Source organism: Podarcis raffonei, chromosome 10 (assembly GCF_027172205.1).
Source record: "Podarcis raffonei isolate rPodRaf1 chromosome 10, rPodRaf1.pri, whole genome shotgun sequence".
Classification (NCBI taxonomy): domain Eukaryota; kingdom Metazoa; phylum Chordata; class Lepidosauria; order Squamata; family Lacertidae; genus Podarcis; species Podarcis raffonei.
This window is the reverse complement of record NC_070611.1, coordinates 49985007-50003280: the sequence shown is the minus strand read 5'-3', so window position 1 is coordinate 50003280 and position 18274 is coordinate 49985007. Positions and strand designations below refer to the sequence as shown.

Below are 18274 nucleotides of genomic sequence, written 5' to 3'. Positions count from 1 at the left end.
ATGCATAAGATTATGCTATTATGTGAGGAGGCTTATAAGATTAGTTAAAACATAAAATTCCAAATGAAGTTATCTGCAAAGAACTGATAAAGGATTGGTGCTACTTTAGTTATCAGTCTGAAAGATAGTCAATAGCCTATCTTGCTTTGTAGAATAGAACTTTGATTAGTACATTCAGGCTGAAATCTTATGCCCACTTATTCAGGTCAGGACTAAGCCTCGTTGGAATGAATGCAGTTTACTTATAAATAGACATGCACAGGACTGCATTGTCAGGGTAAAAACCTGTGCATACTTCTCTATGAATAAAATCCACCCAAAGCATGGGATGGTGATGTTAGATTAATTGAATATACACATTTTATTCTGCCTGACGTGCTGGTGTTCCACCATAATTACTGTCCCTGGGCAGCTAACTTTACCAGCCCTTGGGAAAACCCAGAAGTCTTTCATCTTGTCAGGTGAGTTTTATTGCCACCTTGGTTACACAGTAATTTCAGCCTAAGCTATACAAAGAATCATATGATGGGATATCAGGTAATTGGACAAGTAGGAATGGTCTGTCAGTACAATTGTGGGATAAAGATAATGAAAGGAACCAAAGGGAAGAGCCAACCAAAAAGGGAGTTGACTTTCATAGGTGGGGAGGGGAATCTTAGCGGAATGTACAAAACTTCATTTAAATGTGTTAAAAACAACAAGAGAAATCCAAAGGAGTGGGAGAGGAAGATGAGCCTCTGAAGTTCTTCCTCATGGAGCTTACACAGAGAGGATTCTCTAACCTTTGGGATGTTTTTGAAGCAAGATCTGTCGAAGTATTAACAGCAGGGGAAATGACTCTTCCATTTGCTCAGGCATTCTAGGAATCTTTTTATATATTTATTTTTCGTTATTGCCATTTTGGCAAAAGCTTTTTGCAAAGCAGCAGTTTTGGGACTTTTTGCCAGTTGTAAAACTTGACAGAAGATAAAATTCCCAAATCATTTCAGAAAGGATAAGTAGTATGAAGGTCCCAAGAAGCTTGTTTATTTATGCTCAAGACTTTCAAAGACTTCCCAAATAAGCTTGGAGAAAATTATATTTAGTCCAATTGCTTTTTCAAGTGCCATATCGCCTATTGGTCGAAGAAGAACGTGCTGGTTCATGTTTGTTGGTCTCTTTGGAAAGAATAAAAAGGAAAGTAATCATTTCTAAATTCTTTCTTACATTAAGCTTCTCTTTAGTGGGTCTTTCTAGCAATATCTTGGATCTGTTAAGAAGAACACTCCTCCTCTTGGGATTACAATGAGAGTGGATGTATGAAGAGGCTTAGAAATTTAAATGTGGGGGTGTTGTTTTGATAGGGGTGGGGCTGCACACACTGCTTCTATTTGGTTGTCATGCTGTTACTTCTGACTCAATTTTTTTTCTAAATGTTGTAGCAGATTTCAGGGATCCAAAAGAGAAAGTGGGCTTCATTCCTCCTCCCATTTTTTGAATTAGTCTGAGTAGGTGTCAGCAAGGAGAGAGAAATCAACATTTATTTGCCTTTTCCTTGCATAAAATGAACAACAGCAAGAGTGTGGTATACACAGTATATTCTCCATATCATCATATATAAATTTGTCTCTGTGTTTCCACCTTCATAATGGAAAAAAAGATGAGTGACTCAAAGGAACGTGATAACGGGGAGAGGCCCATCCTACATTTTTCTATTGAAGAGATCTTAAAAAGAAAATCCAGGGAGGTCTGCTTACGCACGACGACGATCTGCAATAACCATGCTGAGGATGCTCAAATCCTCAGAACAGAGCCAATTTCAGAAACGGCTAAGGGTAAGTAAGTACCGCTGCTTCTAGTTTATGAAACTTATATGAGCCTTGATCCTCTTATGCCCTTGATCCTCTTATGCCCTTGCATGACTCCAAAGTTTGATTGCTTAAGACAGCCACCAGCCACAATTTATTTCATGACTTAATATCATCATGCTTAATATCTTCGCATTCAAAATTACTTTATTTATGATACCAACGTATAACCCTTTGGGCAAGATGATGGAGGGGTGGAATTCAAATGTGTTCTCCAGTCGGCAAAACACTGCAATAAGTTGGCCTGGCTAGGGCTGCTGCGATGTTGCACCTTTAACAGAAGTGCGCTTGGCAGAGGTTCAACAGGTGCAGCTTTTCCCAACATGAAAATGCATTGATGACATCCCTTCTACTTGAGAACTTTGACAAACTTCATACAATGAAGCCAAAATTTTGGTCTTTTTGTTAAATATTTGATCTGGCAACCCTACAATATATGTACAAGTGCAGGTGAAACGGGAAAGAATGGAGCGGGGGAGGGGTGTCCTGACATCACATCCCGACACTATGAAATGAATTGAAATTTGAAATTTCAAGCCACTTTGTTCCATATGAAAATTGCAAAACTGTCAGCCTGAGATTTCAAAAAGATGAGATGCTTGGAAGTGAAAAGGCCCTGTGCTAACATACACAAAGACAAGCAACTGCTAATTCTTTTGGAAGGGCTGTGCAGTGTGAAAACACTGTACCGTATTTTTCGCTCTATAACACGCACCCGACCATAACACGCACGTAGTTTTTAGAGGAGGAAAATCTGTAGGCCTGCCACCCGTAGGCATTCCCTCCATAACACGCACAAACATTTCCCCTTACTTTTTAGGAGGAAAAAAGTGAGTATGGTGCAAAAAATACGGTAATTAGCAACTAAGACTGGAAGACCTGAGGTGATTTCTAGTGTTGTGAATGTTTACTTCTGGGTGGCTTCCAACATATATAAAAACATAATAAAACATTAAACATCAAATCCTTCTATGATCTATGGCAAGATTAATCTAGAGCTGTTTTTCCAAACGAGATGATTTTGCTGCAAAAAAACTTACTTCCGTGTTGAGAAAAAGGGCATGCACAAAACATGTACATGATATCCTATAGCAAAAGGAAATATCTGTTTTACGCAGTTTATGCATGTAGCAGACAGAAACAGATTTAGGGGCATGCAACCAGTTCGGATCCACGGAGTGCAGAGCCTCGGAGATGCCTCAGGAGACACCACAACTATTATTTATAATGAAGAGAGAGAGGCAGGGGGCACCAAATCTTGGCTTTGCATAGGGAGCCATTGAAATTCGAGACCCCAAGGTCCACCACTGTAGTGGAGACCCACCAACAATTGCGATTTCCCACCATTTATTAAGGGTGTTCACTGACTCCATGCAGCCCAAATTATGAAGTGAATCAGATTGATTCAGGGAAAGTTAGTGTGCTTCCAAGTCAGATCACGCAGTTAACAAGGTGCCTTAAGGCAGATCAGGGATTTCCTACACTTCCAAGTAGGGATGGAATGAGCTGTCAAGTTCCATTCTCTAAATTTCTCATTTGTCTAATATTAACTTCAGCTTTCCACATTTCTGCAGCGATTTCTGGTGTTTTTTTTATTATAAAATCCTCATGAACATTATCGGAATTTTAGTGTGACTTTTTCTCATGTAATTCACTTTGTACATTCTTTTCAGTGCTGTGTTCATTTTTATGCACTTTTTCCTAATATAAGCATTTTTGTAAACATTGGTTGACCAATAGGTTGGAAAACTACATTACAGAATTCGAATTTCAAATGATGGCTATATTTCGCTTCCAAATTGTTTCAGAAAGTATGAAATTGATAGATTTGGCTTCAAATGCAGACTGAATTGAATTCCCCCTGTGAACCGCCCTGAGACCTGCGGGTTTAGGGCAGTATACAAATTTAATAAATATAATAATAACTGTCCAAAAATGCATTAGGGGGAAATCTCATTCAGTCAAGCCTGGGCCTTCTCCCACATGTGGAGTCGTCGCTTCCATAGCAGGGCTAACTGGTGTATTTCCTTTCCACCATCACCTTTGCAGCTAATGGCCTGAGAGCAGTTTCAGCAGAGTTGCATGAAGCAGAAATCTTCTTCAAATAGTACTCCAGTAACAAAAGATCTATTGTATCATTTTTTTCCTAGGCTCCCAAATTTGCATCTGGCTTTCAGTCTGACTTTTCAGTCATTACTTTGAACTAAGGCTTCCAGAAGTGAATTCAACCATCCTATCTTACATCTTGCTGCAAAGGCTGAAGCCAAGGCAATTTGAAACAAACCTCAAAGCCATTTCTCTCCCGATTAGTAACATTTCTCTCAGCCTGCGCCAGGCTAAAATGTCACAATTTCTGGAAGTCAAATGCTACATTTACCAAAGTAAAATGTCATCCTGGCTCCAAAGACCTCCCCCCGCCCAACATTCTGTGTTTCACCTGCTCCACTTTCCCTGTTCCTCAAAGAGAATATTCTAAAGGGTGCAGAGAAAGTTAACATTTTCCTACTCATGTTTTTAAAACGTATGCAAATATGGGACTAGAAAGGAGCTGAGGAGACGGGCATCTTAGTATTGTCAGTCAGAAGGGTCAGATGGAAAACTAGGACCCATTGCAAGAGCTTTTCGGAGTATATTTTTACCCCTGATTTCTTAGGACAGTGCTGACTGGGGATGATGGGAGTTGTAGCTGAAAACATCTGGAGGTCACCAGGTTGGAGAAGGCCGATTTAGGGTCACCGCTTCTTCCTTTTGTCTAGCAGGCCTCCTGTTCAAGTCCATCAGGCCTATCATCACATGGAAGTAGGGGTTCTAGGCTTATTTCCTCAGTTTGGGCATGTGGCAGTGTTACTGGGTAGTTCAGAATCTACAGAATTTCCATCCTGAGGGAAACTATCTCAAGGCAGGGCAGTGCTCAAAATATCTATCACTAGCAAGACACAAACCGTTCACACTAGTTACAATCTGATGAGAAGCTGGAATTGGGGTATGGAGCTGTCTTGTACCAAGTTAGACCCTTGGTCTACCTAGCTCAGAATTGTCTTCAGGAAACTGAGACATGAGTCTGTCCTGCCTGGAGATACCAGGGATTGAACCTGGAGCTTTTTCCATGTAAAACATGCTGTACCACTGCAAAGTGGTCATGCAACCTACTTTTCAGAGGACAGTCCTCTATTTTCAAAGGTGTCCTCTGTTGAGGGGTTGTCCAGTTCAAGTCTGATTTAAAGAAATCATAAAAAGGAACTTTGAAGTTACCCATCCGCAGTTAACAACACCTGGTCAGCAGACTGAGCAGGCACACATTGGTCACCTGGTGTTTTCCCCACTATGGTGAGATGTATTATATTTGGATAAAATGAGAGATTCGCAGGAGGTGGGTGATTTTCTTCAGGACCACAGCAAGGAGGGAGAGAGTTCGGCTTTATCTCCCAAGCCTAACTGCCTAACATGGCTGCTATTCAACATTCCTCCCCAGCCCTTGCCACCCTAGACCTAACTGCAATCTGAAGCCGTGGCTGCTATTTGCATTTTTTAAAGTGCACATTAAATAAAATTAAAAAACCGTAACTTACTGTAATGATTAGCTTGGCTCTTGGACTCTTATCCAATACCTTACCACTGAGTTAGACTGTACTCAAGTCCTGTTTGTAGGCTTTCCATAAGGTTCTGGTTGTCCACTGTGAAAACAGGACAATTGTCTAGATGCACCCTTGGCCTGCTGCAGCAGGACTCTTCTTACATTTTCTCTGACTCTCCAGTTCCCCTCAGATCAGCCTATATAATCCAAGCAATGTGCCATAAGCAGAGAGAAGTCACTTGGCATAAAGGTGCAAGTTAGGAGAAGAAATACTTTCTCCTGCATCTCCTGGGATTTCACATATGCAGGTCACATTTTATAAGGCTGTTCGGTAAACTTATGATCACAGCTGTAGGGCTTCTGCTAATAGACACTGGGTTATGGGACTGTTTTATAAATTAATAACATTGTTGACCATTTCCTCTCTAACATCTTTTGTGGTTTTATTGGTCTTTTCCCAAACTGATCTAAGAACTCGTCATTGCAGCCCAAGGATTTGATTTCTTGGTGTGTGTTTTTTTATTATTCCTTGGCTAAGAATTGAGGGCATGCCTTTTATCTGTTGTTTTAACAAGAGTTTTATCTTATATCAGTAAGGAGCAGAGGCCAGGTATACTGAAGTAATGACAAAATTACACTGCAGGAATGGAAAGGGAGCAGGAAACCTGATTGAGACAGAGATCTGAAAAAGGCAAAAGCCTCTGATTGATGTGTAGAGCTTTGTAGGTACAAGTAACAACAGATAGCAACAGGTAGCTTGTAAATGGTCTGACAGAGAAACCTATAATAAATCCAACTTCATTCTATAGTTCTATTTCAAAAACACAAGTATCATCTGCTGTATATTTTGGAAAGTTGACTGTTCCAGGTCTGTGCAGAGGGTGTGGGGCAGCTGGGCACACTGAGCCCCAGGCCTCATTGGGCTAAGCTGATCAGGGCCCCCCGTCAGGGACCAGCTGCTTTTTCTTTTAGTTTATAACTTTAGTTTCACAAGACTTCTGCCCTGGGCAAGCTCTGTATGGGCTATTTCTGTTCACTGTGGATAACCAAATTTTGTGTGATGGTTTCTGAGATCAAGGAGCAGGCTTATATCTGAGATCAAAGAGCAGGTTTATGTTGGGTGCCATTTTGATCAAGACAGCAGACTCGGCTTTTCAAAACTGCACTGATTTTAACCAAATTTTGCATACCATTTGCTGAGATCAAGGAACAGGTTTTCTTCTATGTTTGGATATAGTTGGGTGCCATCTTGAATCAATATGGTGGAATGAACTTCTCATAACTGTACTGATAATAACCACAAATTTCGGCACTGCACTGATTGTTTGGTTTCTTGGAATTCCCAAGCACAAGGTACAAGGCTGTTAGTTAAATGCAAGAAGGACCTTGCATGATCAGACTAAAAACTCACCTAGTCCAACCCTCTGTTTCTTACAACAGCCAAAAGCCCCCAACAGGGCATGACAGCAATATCGTTTTCCCAATCTTGCTCCCTAACAACTAGGGAAGGTTAAATTAGTCTATTTCCATCCCATGCCACATGTATTCACTGATGCTTGTCCCATTTCCACAACAATCTGCATTTTTAAAAGAAATGTATTTTTTGTAATCTGATGTGTGAAATGGACCTGAACCCTGAATTCTAAGTCTATATTTCCATCCTCAGGAGAGCCAGGGACAGCTCCAAGTTTGGTGCAGTCCTTGGGCAAGATGCCCTTGTTCAGGGCAGAGATCCGCAAGTAGAATTAGTCTTTGTCACTTTCATCCCTAGCCATTCAATTGCCCTCTCCCACTTGGCCCAGTGCACAACACTGCTCCAAAGGAGAGGGGAAGTTGTGAGGAACTTGCTATTCCTTTCCCTTGTGTTGCCATAAAGCTTGCTGGGTTGGCCTGAGAACTGGTTGGGACAACTTCACTGCTCTCATATAGTTTTGAACTTCTTAGCCTAACCTTGGACTTTGGAATTCTGGTCGTGTTCCTAGCTTGGTTAACTCCTCCGTCCTGTTTGTAGGCGCTCCGGGACAGAATTAGCTTTTCTTGCTGCTGTTGCAACTATAGCGTACTTCTCTTCCTCTCAAGTAACGGCCTCTGGTGTCATGTCTGGAGCAGGAGGCAGGACGCAAAACTATTAAATACTGGGAAGCTCAGAAGCCTCTCTACAAATGCCCCCATCCTTTCCAGGATGAGAGTTGCTGTAAATTTGCCAGAAGCAAATCCATTCCAACCATACCAGTTGCCAGCACATCCTTGCTGGCAATGAATTCAAGGTGTGTTTGGCCTCCAAAGGTATCTTCTTCCACACTGCATTTGGTTTCAGCACACTGAACAGGGACCTTCACAAAACATTGGTGAGCATTTCATAGCTTTGCATGAGGAAGGGAGGAGTTGGGGAAGGGAGGGAGAAAGAGACAGAGAGCTCCCAATCCTTCTCAATATCCATTCCCACTTCTCATGTTTTTTTTGTTGTTGTTGTTGTTTTCATTTGTTTTTGTTGAATGATTCTCTACTCTTAGTGCCTGGGGCCTTCTGCTTACTCTTTGTTCCAGCCCTCCTCTCCAATAATTAAGCAATCTATGATTGGTGTCTGGGTAAAGGCAGCTTTTTGTCTGAAAGTTTTGGGCTGAAAGAAATGAAATGGAGCCTTTAAACGTCCCAGCATCCTGCTGCTCTATTTCTGCAATGCCTCAACAGATAGCAGCAGGATGCTAAATGCTATGCTTCAGTAGCAGAAGGCTGTACCCTGAGCAATTTGTATGTACCCAATTAGAACCATTCTCCCTGACTACACTAGTCCCTTTTAATAAGGGGTGAGAAGCTCCTTTAATAAAAAAAAATTAGCCACAGCACCATACTCCCGCCTCGTCGTCTCTCCACATGCTTTCTTAAATTGGAAAGCAAGCTCTTTAGCTTGGAGGAGAAACCCCAGAGCAGACATATCTCCTTATGTATACAAGCAAATTTGGTTTGCTTCACTGAAGCACAGCATGGTTACATCCTTTTTTTATATTTTTAATGAACTGGCTGACCTGTACTTTCACGGAAGGGCCAACACTTTAAAAAGCCTTGCCACACCATTCAGACACCAGTGGCCATGATTAGGATCATCTTTTTGAAGAAGCAAAGCTGATGTCATCTTCACCATCGCTGACAGCACCAAAACTGGCCTCAACATCAGCAACATCATCATTACCAGCACAATATATAGATATATGATAACTCATAGCAGGGCAGAAGTGGGGACCTTTTTCTAAGCTAAGGGTCATGGTAGACTTCCTGTGGTAGAGAAGGCCAGTGATAAAAGACAGCAGATAAATGGGTGTTACTTTTCCCTCTATACAGGACTATATTCTAGCCATGCAAAAGTCAGAGGTTTGCACACATGCATCTATCTAGGCAGGCAAGAGGCATCATTACGGTTCAAGGACACATTGCAAATGAGCAACAGCAATTGAGGGGGACATGGAGCAGGACCAGTGAGGATTGTGACCTGGAGAGAGTCCCAAGAGACCTGGAGGTCTCTAGGCCTGAAATACCCTGAAATACCTTAGGGACCACTTTGTTTCATACCAGTCTGTCTGCAGCCGAAGATCTGTGTGGAACTGATGAGCCTATTTGAAATACTACAGCATGCTAAGGTTGCTCTTTGTTCCATGAAAGCATGGGAGCTTTTGCTAGAGGTTTCAGGATCTACATTCAGAAAAAGGAACTGCACTCCTAAACCACTTAAGCTTTTATTCTGAATGACTTCCCTGCAGCTTTTAAAAAATGCATTTGAACATCCCAAGCTTTTGCATATGGAAACATTTCAAAAAAGAAATGGTGTCTTATTTCCCCAGGGATTCTGGAGCCAAATTTGTAAATCTGGCGTTACGCTCAACATTCTCTAGCCTTATATCCTCCTCCCACATTCTTTATTAGACTGTAATTTTGAGCGCTGTTGTTTGCTGTGGGATCTCCAAAGTTGAAATCCCAAAGGCACTTACAAATATTCGGAGCTGCAGTCAGAGAAAATTTCACCTTGTGGGGGTGAATGCTAACATTGACGTGCCACTTCTTTCTTCCCCTTCCTCTCCCCACACCCAAATCTCTCTCCCTCTCTCTCTCTCTCTGAAACATAAACAGAATTATTAAGTTTAATCAAAAATGCACCATCTCACTTTCCTACTGGCGAGTTCTTGATTAGCTGACTGTAACTATATCAGCAGCAATTTCATTTGGAGCTGAAATCAAAGCCAGTCTACTCAGACTCTGTTGGTCCACAGCTGACCTCAGGTTATTTTATTCTTTTAATTTGATGAGTTCCAGCTTAAAAAAAATGCTCTCAACAGGACTGGCACTCAAAAACTCTGTGTGTTGTTGTCCATATGCAACGAATCAGTAAACAGCTTGCCACACCAAGTGCAGAAAGCAGCAAGACCTACATTACCTTAATATCAACAAAAGTGTTCTTTAGAGGCATCTGCAGTGGGACACCAAGGCGGCGAACATCTGTACTCTCAAGGGCCAATCTGTTCTCCAGACAATGGCCACTGTCAGTATTCTGTGGAAAATGCTGAAAATGTAGGTTTGTGCAACTGAAGTAGATTAAAGCACTCTGGTGAAATATATCTACTTTATAAAAAAATACTTTTGTGATTAGGAAAGTGGTGGGTTAACAGATTTTTAAAAATGTAGGATAAATGACTGGTTGATGGGAAAACCTATAAACACCATACAGGCAAATCAGGATGAATGCCTCAGGTTAGGGACAGCTGGGAGGGGTGACAGATCTGGGGGGCAGCAGCAAAGCAGTCACCACCTCCTTCACTTGTCTCCCACCACCTCCAGCATGTCCTGGCCTTCCTGGGCTGCCTCCAGTCACCTCAGGCAGCAGCAGTGGGGGCAGAGGAGCAGGCAAGAGTGCCATTTTCTGCTTTACCTCAAGTGGCAAAACATTCTTGACCCCTATAGTTTCTAGCCCATATATAGTTTTGTTAAAAACTGAACAGAACTTTCTTCTGAAACAACTTGTTTCAACAAGATTGGCGTTTACAGGACTCCTGTCTTTAATGCACATCCAAGGAAATGTTTGCTTATCTCTGATCACTGCCCTCATAGTGTCCGCAAGACTTAGTGTGACTGGCACTTCCTCCTTGAGGCAACTTCAAGAGATGCATCTAATGAGCTGTATTTTGATACGCTACTTAAAGGTCCAAGGGTTTGAGACGGAACTTTCTGGTACATAAGCTTCATTCATTCAATCAATCAATCTGACCCTTCCTTCTGAGATGAGCCTGTGATGACAGTATTCATTACGATGGATGCTTATATTTCTGCCTAACTTGCAGCCACACTGAAAACTGAGCTTGTAAGATTGTTGTCTCAGAATATATTCCCTTCAGCGTTACCCCCACCAACCATGTGCATCCTGCTACTTGCTGTAACGCTACAGCTATAAGATTGTGTTGTTTAGTAATAAGGTGACTGAGGCTAAACATAATAGGTGATAAAAGTGTGCCTAATATGTGGTTGAGACTGTGACTGACCACCTACATGTGAGCAACTGCTCATTATTAGATGCCACTTTGCAGGCATCTATACTCAGTGCCCCCTTGTTAGGGGCAGGGTTGGTGGAAAGGGCAATATGCACAGGAACTGTAGACTTGGTCCCAATCAAGCCTTCACATATAGCACTTGCAAACAAGGCTTTATATCTCAGCCTAGCCATCCTCAGTAGCCTGCTGTGATTTGTTGTGACACATGAATTACTTGGAAGGGAGTGAGATGCGTATGTGTTTGATCTTTCAAAAAACAACAACAATGAGATGTGCTTGGTAGAATTTTGTAATAGCCACAAGACTTGGCTTGATTTGATCATGTGTAAATCAGCCTGGTTTTGCTTGGGAGCAGCTTTTCAAGTGTGTAATAAACATCTTCAAGCTTAAGAAGACTCAGGGCCCTGCATCAATTCAGAGGCTGACTAGTTCAGTTCGGGGATCTGAGTCTTCTTTGTCCTCCACCCCTCCACTATTGGAAAATCAATATCCTTTTGACAGAAAGGGTTAAAATTTGTAGGCACAGTAGCCCCTCAAGGATGTGTAAAGTTTGCCAAATTATAGGAAGATAGATCCTGGGTCTTTTGTGCTGGACAACTGTAAGATGGGGAGATGGGTCCTATCTATACTTTTTATTTGGGGCCATAATTGGATAAATCCCACTCCTCTCAAAAAGGAAACCAACCATATTCTTTTTTCCCCCTTAATCAGAATTCAGTGGTTTGTTGCTTTTCCAGAGCAGGTTGCCCCCCTAGCAGGAGCAAAGGAAGGGGGGTGCGGTAGGTGCAGGCCACCCTGGGTGTCACCACTGACGAGGTTGACAAAATGCCTGAGCCATGCATCTCTCCTGGCAGAGATGCAGCGGCTTGGGTGCGCACAGGCTCTGCGCCGCCCAAATGGTCCACCAGCTGCCTCCCCCTCAGCTGGGTGACTAAATGGGAGGAGGCAGGCAAACTCTGAAGGTCCTGCAGTGTGCCCTGCACCTATGGGCGGCTTGCGCCACCCCAGGCACCCGAGTGGCTTCCTCCGCCACTGCCCCCTAGGATCAACTTCAAACATGTCCCTGTCTTATAAAGGTAATCTCCTAAAATACCTATTCTTCTGTTTGTACAGATGAAAAGAAAGGGAAACGAAGGATCAGGACAACATTCACAGCAGAGCAGCTTCAAGAGCTAGAGAGGATCTTCCACATTACACACTACCCAGATGTTAACATCCGCAACCAGCTAGCAGCAAAGATCAATCTTCCAGAAGCCAGGATCCAGGTAAATTATTTGTCCCTCTGATATAGGGTCAGTCCAATACATTTTGCTGCCTGAAGCAAACTAAAGTGTGTGGCTGTAAATATGCTCAGGAAATGGGTGGGATAGAATCCTCCCATTCATTACAATCCATGTGCCTGGATGTATTGGAATGGGCAATCTGTTTTAATTAGGTTGGTTCTCAGATCCTCTAAATCAGTGTTTCCCAACCTTTGGTCTCGGGCAGCTTTTGGACCACAATTCCCATCATCCCTGACCATTTTTCTTCCTAGCTAGAGGTGATGGGAATTGTAGTCCAAAAACAGCTGTAAACCCAAGTTTGGAAAAACTACTCTAAATTAGTGGTGCCCTTGGTTCCATCAATTCACTCCCAGTGCCCCCTATAAAAAGCATTATTCAGAAAAGTGGTTTGCATGGCCCACTAAGGAAGGTAATAACACCATAAAATTCACAACAGTAACTATTCATTGCATATTTATTCAAAATCCAATCAAAACTATTTAAGTAATCCAACAAAATGGATGAGCCAGTGATACCAGCTTTTCAAAGTTTGAAAATCAATTGACACCTCCAGCAGCATCCCCCCCCTTGCCTCTTAGTGCCCCCCAAGATAATCCTAGCACCCTCCAGTGGGTGGGACTGCTCACTTTGAGAAACGCTAGATTGTTATATTTTAATGACTATAAGCTGCTCACCATAAACATTTGTGTCGTGATTCTTCTTTTTAGTGGCAAAGCCCTGTTCTCATCACCATGTGAGTTTTATTGAGAAATAACTTTTAAAAATGATTTCCCAGTAAGCAATCTCCAGTGCCCTGCATTTGTAGCTGAATTCATTATATTTGAGCATGTATTCAGTTGCAAAGCCATGTGCTTGATAAAAGGTAATGTTCTGACCAGAGTAGCCCCAGCATGTCCCACTTTCAGGTGGAGATAAACAAACCCACCTTGGCTCACTATCTGAATGGCTCGTAAAAATCAGCAAACAGTTCATTGCTTACTCCAAACCCAATTTTCCTGAGGCAGTTCTTCAAAGCAGCCCCCAGCAAAGCAAGAGCGAAACTTGTTTTTGAATTTAAATTCTTAGATTAGATGAGAAGACACATCTCTCCGTCTTGTTTAAATGATCATATCTAAGAGCCATTTCACAGGCAAGGCTTCCCCCCCCCCTACACAAGTGTTTCATAGTGTGGGGGGGGGGATAGAGAGCCTTCAGATGTGAATATCATGTGCATATATTCATTGTCAAGAAGTGTACACTTATTCTCAGTTCATTGCCAATCAAAAGAATGAAACCTCAAAAAATGTCATTTGCATCTTGGTCTCAGTGAACCTGCAGGGTTGAATTTTCATAAGATGTCACAGAATCATAGAATCAATGAATTGTAGAGTTGGAAGGGACCTCGAAGATCATCTACCCCAACCACCTACAATGCAGAACTCTCAGCTAGTCAATCAACCAGCTACAAATCCACCTAAATTTGGGTTCCTCACTAGTCCTTCCAGTAGTCTTCACCATTTGTAATTCCACAGGTGTTCAAATTAATTAATTTCTTTTTTAAATACTTTGTGTGGTTTTTTTTAAACAATGTTCTTATACATTTAAATCATTTTCAATTTTTGCGCATCTGAGATTACTTGAATCCCTGGGCTTCCCCCCCACCCACCCCCATTTCCAATATTTATCTGTTCTGTCTATTGCATCTAATTATATTTTTCAGATCCGTTTGTATCCATTTTTAACTTTAGTCTTATTACATTGTAAGTGTTATAACAATCCTGCTAACGTTTTTAAATCTACAGTGATCTTTAAGGTACTCTATAAATTATTCACACTCTTTGCTGAATTTCTTATCATCTTGGTGTCTGATCTTCACAGTCATTTTTGCCATTTCAGCATAGTCCATCATCTTGATTATCCATTCTTCTTTGGTTGGGACTTTCTCTTCCTTCCATTTCTGGGCGAAAAGCATTCTTGTGGCTGTCATCGCATACATAAACAGTCTTTTCAAGTCCTTTGGTATTTCATCTCCTATTATTCCCAATAAGAAAGCTTCTGGGTTTTTTTGTTTTTTGTTTTTTTTGACAAAGGTTGTCTTAAACATTTTTTTCCAATTCATTATATATCATTTCCCAGAATTCTTTTGCTATTCTGCATGTCCACCACATGTGATAGAATGTGCCTTCTTTTCCCTTACTCCTCCCAGCATAAGTTGGAAGTGTTTTTTATACATTTTTGCTAATCTTATAGGAGTCAAAAACCAACAGTATATCATTTTCATATTGTATTATTTCAGCGTACAAGCCGTGAATTATAAATCCTCCTTCCACAACTTCTCCCATGGGTTAAGTTGTGTTATACCCAATATATTTTGCCCAGTGTATCATTACTGATTTGACTTCTTCATCCTTAGTATCCCATTCTAACAGTAGTTTATACATTTTTAATAATAATTTCTTATTGTTTTCCAATAGATCTTTTTTGAACCTTGAAACCAGTCCCTTTATCATTCCTAAATATATCACTTAGTGATATTGTTACCAGTCCATTAATATGTGTTTTTTATCATATTATCAATTTTTTTCAGTTTCAGTTGATTTTCAACTTCAGTTAACAGCTCTTTATAGGTTGCCCATTCCCAGATATCACCTCCAATGGGGAGAGCCACTGTGGCGACCACAGGTGTTCAAATTAAAATCCATTTAGTTCCTATATTTTACCATAAACAATTCTCAGTTGTGGGCACATTTATTTCTTCTAATATATTTTTGGTTGATTTCATTTCTTCTCTTCCCCCACACATAGATCTGGTTTCAGAATCAGCGGGCAAAGTGGAGGAAGCATGAAAGATTTGGCAATTTTTGTGGTCTTCAGCATCTAACTGAGGTTGATTTTATCCCAGCTCCAAAGGCAGAGACAGTAGTGAGTATAAATGACCATCTGTAAAGGGAGGACCGGCCTTGTTAAAGTGAGACTTTTTGTACATATGAATTGTACTAATTAAGAACAAATACTGAACCTTGAAAAAGCAGGTAATAAACACCCTGAAATGCTTCTGATTAACAATTTTGGGTTAGGCACTACTTGTCATAGTTTTGCATAGCCTTTGTGGGTGTTTTTGTAAAAGCACAAATAGGCTTAACAGTCATAGCCTTGCACAGAGAGGCATCCAAGAGTCTAGCACATGTTTTAGCTAGCAGCACTAAAATACCATAAACTCAGACCTTGTTATCCATTCTGGCCTACAAACCTCAAAAAAATATATTCCTTTCTTCACCCTCCACCCCAGAGTTTAATGTCTGCAGACCATGGCTAATACAAAACTGAAACACTAGTCTGAGCTGTGTTTGCAAACCATGGTTTTGATTACTTCAAAACTTCATCTCTACACAACTGCTTTTTCTATTCTAATCCCAACACGTTCTAAACCCTGGATTTACATGTTCTGCAAAGGCTAGAACTGTCTGACAGCACAATTCTATTATTGTCTACTCAGAAGTAAGTCCCACTGGGCCCCTGTACAGGGCTGCAGCCTGAAAGAGTTATTTGGTTGGCAAACAATATTTCTGTCCCGTCCTCCGCCCACACAAACCCTCGCAATCACCAGAACAAAATGATTTCTTTTCTCCCTTACTGATTGCCTGTCACTATATTTTAAGGACTCCATTTAGAGGTACTCTCTGAAACTTTGTTGCTTTTTTATTGCTAAACACTGAAGAGAATTGATAAGGCAAGTCGTGTGTTGCTCATAAATTGCACCCAGCTAAAAGCCTGCATTAGTGCGCCTAAGATTCTCTTTCTATCTGTCTTATGACAGGGTCCCTGCCGAGTGCCATGCAGCCGTTGTGACATAGGCCCCCACCCATGGCAGTACTCATCGATCCAAGAGCATTCCTCATCTTCCTGGTTACCAGACATGACGCCCTGTGCCCTGCTGCGCACGGATCCAATGATGTTCTCAAAGCCTTATCTACTCTTTGACTACCTCCCTCAGTACAGCCTCCCACCTCTGTCCTTGAAACCAGCATGGAGGCATATTGGTGGCAATTTCACATAGAAGAGGATGAGGAAGGAAGAGCTACTGTGCTTTGTAGCATCATCATTGAACTAGCCTGTTGCGGTGGACTTACACCAGGGAAACCTGCTGGATTCAGATCCCCAAGTGGCCACAAAAGTGACTAGGTGGTCTTGAATTGATTGCTAGAAGAACATAGGGAGTTGCCTTTTACAAACCCAAAGGTCCACCTAGCTTAGTATTACACTGACAGGCAATGGCTCTCCAGGGTTTCAAAGAGAAGTCCCTCTCGACCTGCCAGGAGATGCCAGAAACTGAAGATGGGACCTTCTGCACCATAGGAGCCAACTCCTAGGGGCTGAGGCCCCTTCGCCGCTCCCATAAAATATTTGAGGGGACCAGGGTCCCAAAGTTGATGGGCTTTAGCATTCAAATGGTGTGTATGTGCCACATCTTGTGATCAATTAGGTGGGGCTTACCTGGGCCCGTCCAATCTTTTAGTCAAGTTGGCACTCTTGTTCTGCATGCAAGAAAAATGGTCCACTGCTGAGTTGCAACCCTTCCCCATCTCTCAGCCTCACCTACTTCACACCGGTGAGGATGAAAGAGGGAGAAACCATATGCGTCACCTGGAGCTCCACAGAAGAATGGAGAGATGCAAATGTAATACTGATAATTGCTGGAGGAGAATTCAGCTTAATACAAAGCTAAAATGCTTCTCGTTGACCTTGAAGAATGAATGCTGCTTGACCTAAATGAGAAGCAATTATAGAAGAAAGCCAACACTTCCTCCATTGAAGGACTCTGCTTGAAAAAAATATCACTTTCTAGGTGTGGGGTTAATATACCAAATGGATATTGCATTGCAATGTCTGTTGGAGAGTTGAGGCTTTACACAGCCCTAAAACTGATGGATAACACTGTTGCAAAAGTGGCCTGGGATGATGAGATTTTATTGGTCAGTGCTGAAGGAGTAGAATCACCTTCCCTCTTCGGGAAAAGCACTATTATTCTGTTGATCAAACTGGACAGTCTAAAGCAGTGTTTCTCAAACTTGGGTCCCCAGATGTTGTTGGACTATAACTCCAATCATCCCTGAGCTCTGGCCTTGCTAGCTAGGGATGATGGGAGTTGTAGTTCAACAACATCTGGGGACCCAAGGTTGAGAAAGGCTGATCTAAAGGATAAGGCTGTTGGATTCCTTGCCTTGCACACTTTGCGTTAGTTGTGCTTGGTGAGGTAAAATGTACGTTCAAGAAAAGGGATAAAAACACCAAGGTAGCTTTTGAATAACCTTATTTCTGTGAAGTGAGGGATGAGGGTGTTTGCTTTATTGTATTTTGAACCTGAAATAATGGCTTATAGATTAATAGATGGAGGGGGAGAGAGATTAATAGATGGAGGGGGAGACAGAATTATATTGGATGAAATACTGGATGTCTTGCCCTGTTGCATTAAGGAGTGTCTTTAAATGATTAAAATCTTTATACAAGGAAATGGCTTTTTGTGTTGTTGGGGTTTCTCCAGTGCTGAGGATCAGTGAACCACCAAAGAACAAAACCAGAAGGAGCCATGTTGGAGGCAGAGCGATTTTGAATTCTCCCAGAATTCCTGTGTGCTTTTACAGGAAAATAGAAAGCTGCCCCAGGTATACAAAAGTGAGGTTCCCCAGGTGGCACAAATACCACAGGCTAATAGCATAAGAAGCACTCGATGTAATTGACAGAAATAGGAATACGTTTTCAGGGCCCTGAAGCTTGAACTGATATGGGCGCCCCTTTACAACCAGAAATGAGGTTTGGGTAACCACTGTTATCTTCTTCAATAGGGTTGTTCAGCAACGGATCACCATAATTTAAAAAATAATATTAACTAACTGCTCAGATTAACTACCTCTCAGATTTTGATTAAAATTGCTGTACTTTATTATCTCATATTACATGAAGCACATTTTACAAAACACTCTTTCTGATTTTTGTAGCAAAATATTCATGAGAACATGGATTTGGGACTATGTCTAGCAACATAATAATGCCTGACAC

The 18274-nt window shown here is 41.6% G+C and overlaps 1 protein-coding gene across 2 annotated transcripts; it reads left to right on the top strand.

Moving 5' to 3' along the window:
- Positions 1–239: 239 nt before the first annotated feature.
- On the top strand, positions 240–17317 carry ISX (intestine specific homeobox). Of its 2 annotated transcripts, XM_053406287.1 has the most exons (5): positions 240–461; positions 1422–1814; positions 12069–12220; positions 15023–15139; positions 16035–17317. In XM_053406287.1, the coding sequence occupies exons 2-5, from the start codon at positions 1628–1630 to the stop codon at positions 16272–16274; spliced, it is 696 nt and encodes a 231-aa protein (XP_053262262.1). In that variant the 5' UTR covers positions 240–461; positions 1422–1627; the 3' UTR covers positions 16275–17317. The 2 variants fall into 2 exon arrangements, with proteins under 2 accessions (XP_053262262.1, XP_053262263.1); XM_053406288.1 differs by lacking the exon at positions 240–461 and having other exon boundaries at positions 1642–1818.
- The last annotated feature ends 957 nt before the right edge of the window (positions 17318–18274 follow it).

Bases quoted from the DNA above. Each gene is read 5' to 3' on its own strand.
- ISX (XM_053406287.1), top strand. From the start codon at position 1,628: ATGGAAAAAAAGATGAGTGACTCAAAGGAACGTGATAACGGGGAGAGG. The intron at 1,815-12,068 runs GTAAGTAAGTAC...CTGTTTGTACAG, and splicing joins AATTTCAGAAACGGCTAAGG to ATGAAAAGAAAGGGAAACGA. The intron at 15,140-16,034 runs GTGAGTATAAAT...GTCTTATGACAG, and splicing joins CTCCAAAGGCAGAGACAGTA to GGTCCCTGCCGAGTGCCATG.